At 67.4% G+C, this 4,014-nt stretch overlaps 1 protein-coding gene across 1 annotated transcript; it reads left to right on the forward strand.

The window, feature by feature from the left end:
• Nucleotides 1-100: 100 nt before the first annotated feature.
• On the forward strand, nt 101-3,932 carry H696_01371 (hypothetical protein). Its single transcript, XM_009495265.1, has 5 exons — nt 101-161; nt 291-535; nt 696-883; nt 1,489-2,500; nt 2,777-3,932. Exons 2-5 carry the CDS (start codon nt 320-322, stop codon nt 3,329-3,331), a joined length of 1,971 nt encoding a protein of 656 aa, XP_009493540.1. The 5' UTR covers nt 101-161; nt 291-319; the 3' UTR covers nt 3,332-3,932.
• The last annotated feature ends 82 nt before the right edge of the window (nt 3,933-4,014 follow it).

Consider the following 4,014-nt stretch of genomic DNA (forward strand, 5'->3'; position numbering starts at 1 on the left):
CCCCCCCCCCCTCCTCCCTGCCCGCCAGTTTCGCTTTCACGCCATCTGCCCTGGGTCCCTCTTTGCCGGCTTGAGCCTCGCCTCCTCCTCCCCCCTCCCCCTCCCCCCTCCCACCGGCCGCCCGTCAGCGCCCGCCCGCCTCGGTTGACTCTTTCGGTCAGGTACTTCCGCGCTGCGGTGTCTTTCTCTCTCTCTCTCTCTCTCTCTCCCTCGCGGGGAGCCACCTTCCTTTGCTGCCGACCCTGACGCCCTCCGCTCTCGTCCCTCCCCCGCGCCCCCTCGTCGCGCAGTTCCCCGGCCCCCGCAGTCGCCCGCGAAGATGTCCTACAACTTCAAGAAGATCCAGGTCGTCCCCTCCTCGACGGACTTTGTGGACATTGTCCTGTCGAAGACCCAGCGCAAGACGCCGACCGTCATCCACAAGGGCTACGCCATCTCGCGTATCCGTAACTTCTACATCCGCAAGTGCAAGTTCTCGCAGCAGACCTTCCACGACAAGCTGAGCCAGATCCTGGCGGACTTCCCCCAGCTGGACGTGCGTGCCGGTGCTCCTGCCCCTGCCGCGGTCTCGGTTTTTTTTTGCAAGTGCTGACCCGCTTTCTTGCTCGGCTGCCCTCCCCCTTCCTTTTCCCTCTCCCCCTTCCTTTTCCCCCTCCCCTTCTCCCCTTCTCCCCTTCTCCCCCTCGCTCCAATAGGATGTCCACCCGTTCTACGGCGACCTGATGAACGTCCTCTACGACCGTGATCACTACAAGCTGGCCCTCGGTCAGATCAACGCCGCCCGCCAGCAGGTCGACAACATCGCCAAGGACTACCTGCGTCTGCTCAAGTATGGTGACTCGCTGTACCGCTGTAAGCAGCTGAAGCGCGCTTGCCTGGGTCGGTGCGTTCTCCTGCCGGCCGGCCGACCGCCGCCCCGGGGGCGAGAGGGCCCCCCCCCCCTTTCCCCCTTCCTCGCCTCGCCGCGCTGCACCCCCTCCGCCCCCACGGCTCCTTCCTCACTCTCTCCCCGCCTTCCCCCCCCTCCCCCTCCTCCTCCCTGGCCCCAGGCCCCCGAGGACAAGGACGATCGCCGGCAGCTTCACAAGGCCGTGCGTGATGCCCTCCCCCGGCTGGAGACCTCTTTCGTCCGGCCCGGCGAGCGTGGGTATCCGGCTGCCCCGGTCGACTCGGCCGATGCCGCTCCTGCCCCGACCGACACCATGATCGCTGTGTCGGTGGCCAAGTTCGTGCAGGGCCAGCGGTCGCGTCGCTCGACCCGACGGGGTCGAGCGGTTGCTTACTGGCCGGCAGCCTCCTCCGGTCTGTATTGTTGTTATTTTTTTTGAGGCCGCACAATGAAGGAGGCCTCTCCAATGGATGGAGGGTGTGTCAGTTTCTCTTGGAGCCATCGGTGCCATTTGCGCCGGGCGGCGGCCGCAGCCGGAATGGCCCGTGCTTCCAAGCCCGACCCCCCCCCCCCCCCCCCCCCCCCCCCCCCACTCGCAGCATGTGCACCCTCATGGCCCGGCTCAAGGACACCCTGGCCTACCTGGAGCAGGTCCGCCAGCATCTGGCCCGTCTGCCCTCCATCGACCCCAACACCCGTACCCTGCTGATCACCGGGTACCCGAACGTCGGGAAGTCCTCCTTCATGAACAAGGTCACTCGCGCCGATGTGGAGGTCCAGCCGTACGCCTTCACCACCAAGTCCCTCTTCGTGGGCCACATGGACTATCGGTACCTGCGCTGGCAGGTGATCGACTCGCCGGGAATCCTGGACCACCCGCTGGAGGACCGGAACACCATCGAGATGCAGTCGATCACCGCGCTGGCCCATCTGCGCTGCTGTGTGCTCTTCTTCATCGACGTGTCGGAGGATTGCGGCTACACCCTGGCCCAGCAGGTGGCCCTGTTCCATTCGATCCGGCCGCTGTTCACCAACAAGCCGGTGGTGCTGGTCCTGTCCAAGCTGGACCTCATGCGCTATGAGCAGCTCAGCGACGAGGGCAAGGCCCAGATCCAGACCTGCCTCGATACCGGGGCCACCATGGTCGAGGCGTCCACCCTGACCGAGGAGGGCGTCATGGATGTCAAGCAGACCGCCTGCGACAAGCTGCTGGCCATGCGCGTGGAGAACAAGCTCCGCAACAAGAAGGCCGAGGACATCACCTCGCGCCTGCACCTGGCCATGCCCACCAAGCGCGATGATGTCATCCGCATGCCCATCCGCCCGGAGGGGGAGATCGTCCCGTACGACCCGAAGGACCCGAACCGCGTGCTGCTGGCCAAGGACTACGAGCGCATGGGCGGCGGCGCCGGTGTCTACAATGTGGACCTGCGCGCGGACTACCTGCTCAAGAACCCGGAGTGGAAGTACGACGCCATCCCCGAAATCTGGGACGGCAAGAACATCATCGACTTCGTGGACCCGGACATCGAGGAGAAGCTCCTGGCTCTCGAGCGCGAGGAGGAGGCCCTCGAGGCGGCCGGTTTCTACGACGAGGACGAGGAGATCGAGGTGCGTGTGGGGTCTGGCTGTTGGGTTTCCGTGTGTGTGTGTGTGTGTGTGTGTGTGTGTGTGTGTGTGTGTGTGTGTGTGTGTGTGTGTGCCCTGCGGTCTTTCCTTCTTTGTGTTTTTTTGCCCCGGCTGTGTGTCCCCCCCCCCGCGGCCGGGGAGGGGGGCTGGCGCGAGGCGCGTGCCCCCCGCGTACATCCGGCACTCGGCCGACCCTAACAGTCTCTCCCCCTCCCGCCCCCCTGTCTTCCCCGTGCACACCCACACCCACACCCACAGGACGAGGAGCTCACTGCCAAGCGCGAGCTCGCGGCCCAGATCCGCGCCAAGAAGGACGTCCTCAAGCAGCGCAACCACATCAAGGCCATGTCGCGCCGCAACAAGGCCCCCATGCCCCGGACGAAGACCGCCGTCTCGGCCACCGAGTTCATCTCCACCATGCGCGAGCTGGGCCTGGACATCACCGACGTCAATGGCGGCGAGCGGACCTCCCGCCGGGAGCGCTCCAAGCGCATGCGCGACGGCGAGGAGGGCGGCTCCGACGCCGAGATGGCCGTCGACACCGACGGCCCGGCCGGCGGCCCGGCCAAGCGCTCCCGCTCCATGGTCCGCAGCGAGTCCCGCGCTCGCAGCCTTTCCATGCCGCGCGAGCCGTCGGCCATGGGTCTGCGCGACTCGCGCCAGGTCCTCCTGGCCGCCAACCAGATCAGCCAGTCCCAGCGCCGTCTCAAGACCGACGGTCGCCGCGGCGAGGCCGATCGCCACATCCCCACCAACATGCCGCGCCACATGTTCTCCGGCAAGCGCAAGCAGGGCACCAACGACCGCCGCTAATAAGGGGGCGGGCGAGAAAGGCCCGCGCGGGTGGCTTGTGTCCCCCTTTCCTCCCCCCTCCCCCCCCTCTCTCTCCGTTTCTCCCGCGTTCCCCCCGGCCTCCGCCGCCGGCCCTCCTCCTCCTGGGCTCCGTGCCGATGTGTGTCGCTTTCTGGTGGCCGTGTGGCGGCCGTCTGGCTCGCCCGGTTGTTCATCGATCCATCGCCGGCGCCCGGGGGGAGGGGCGGCCGGCAGCGACTCCGGGGGGCGCCCCCGGGGCCTCGGGGTGGTGGTGGTGGAACGGCGGGGGACGACACACGCCATGTCCTTGTCCTGTCTGCCTCGCTCTGCCTGCGTGCTGGGTCGGCGCGGCGCGCCGCGCCGCTGGGGCCCTTCTCCTCCTGTGCATGCGGCACTGGCCTGTGTTTGGCCTGCGCGCGCCTGGGCGGGGGGAGAAGAGGGCCTGGCCACTACTCGTCCGGGCGGGCATCCGCCCACGGCCGAGACGCTGGCGCGTGTCTGTGCATGCTCTCTGTCTCTGTCTCCCTTTCCCCTTGCTTCTCCCTCCCTCCTGTGTCATTCTTTCATAGATCATTGTAATATTATATACCTTCCCCAAAGAGCGCCGTCCGAAGAGGGGGGCGGGGGTTGGGCAGGGGACCGGCACCGGGGGCCAGGGGGGGCGTCACGCCCGGGGGCCGAAG

Source organism: Fonticula alba (assembly GCF_000388065.1).
Source record: "Fonticula alba strain ATCC 38817 unplaced genomic scaffold supercont2.2, whole genome shotgun sequence".
NCBI lineage: Eukaryota > Rotosphaerida > Fonticulaceae > Fonticula > Fonticula alba.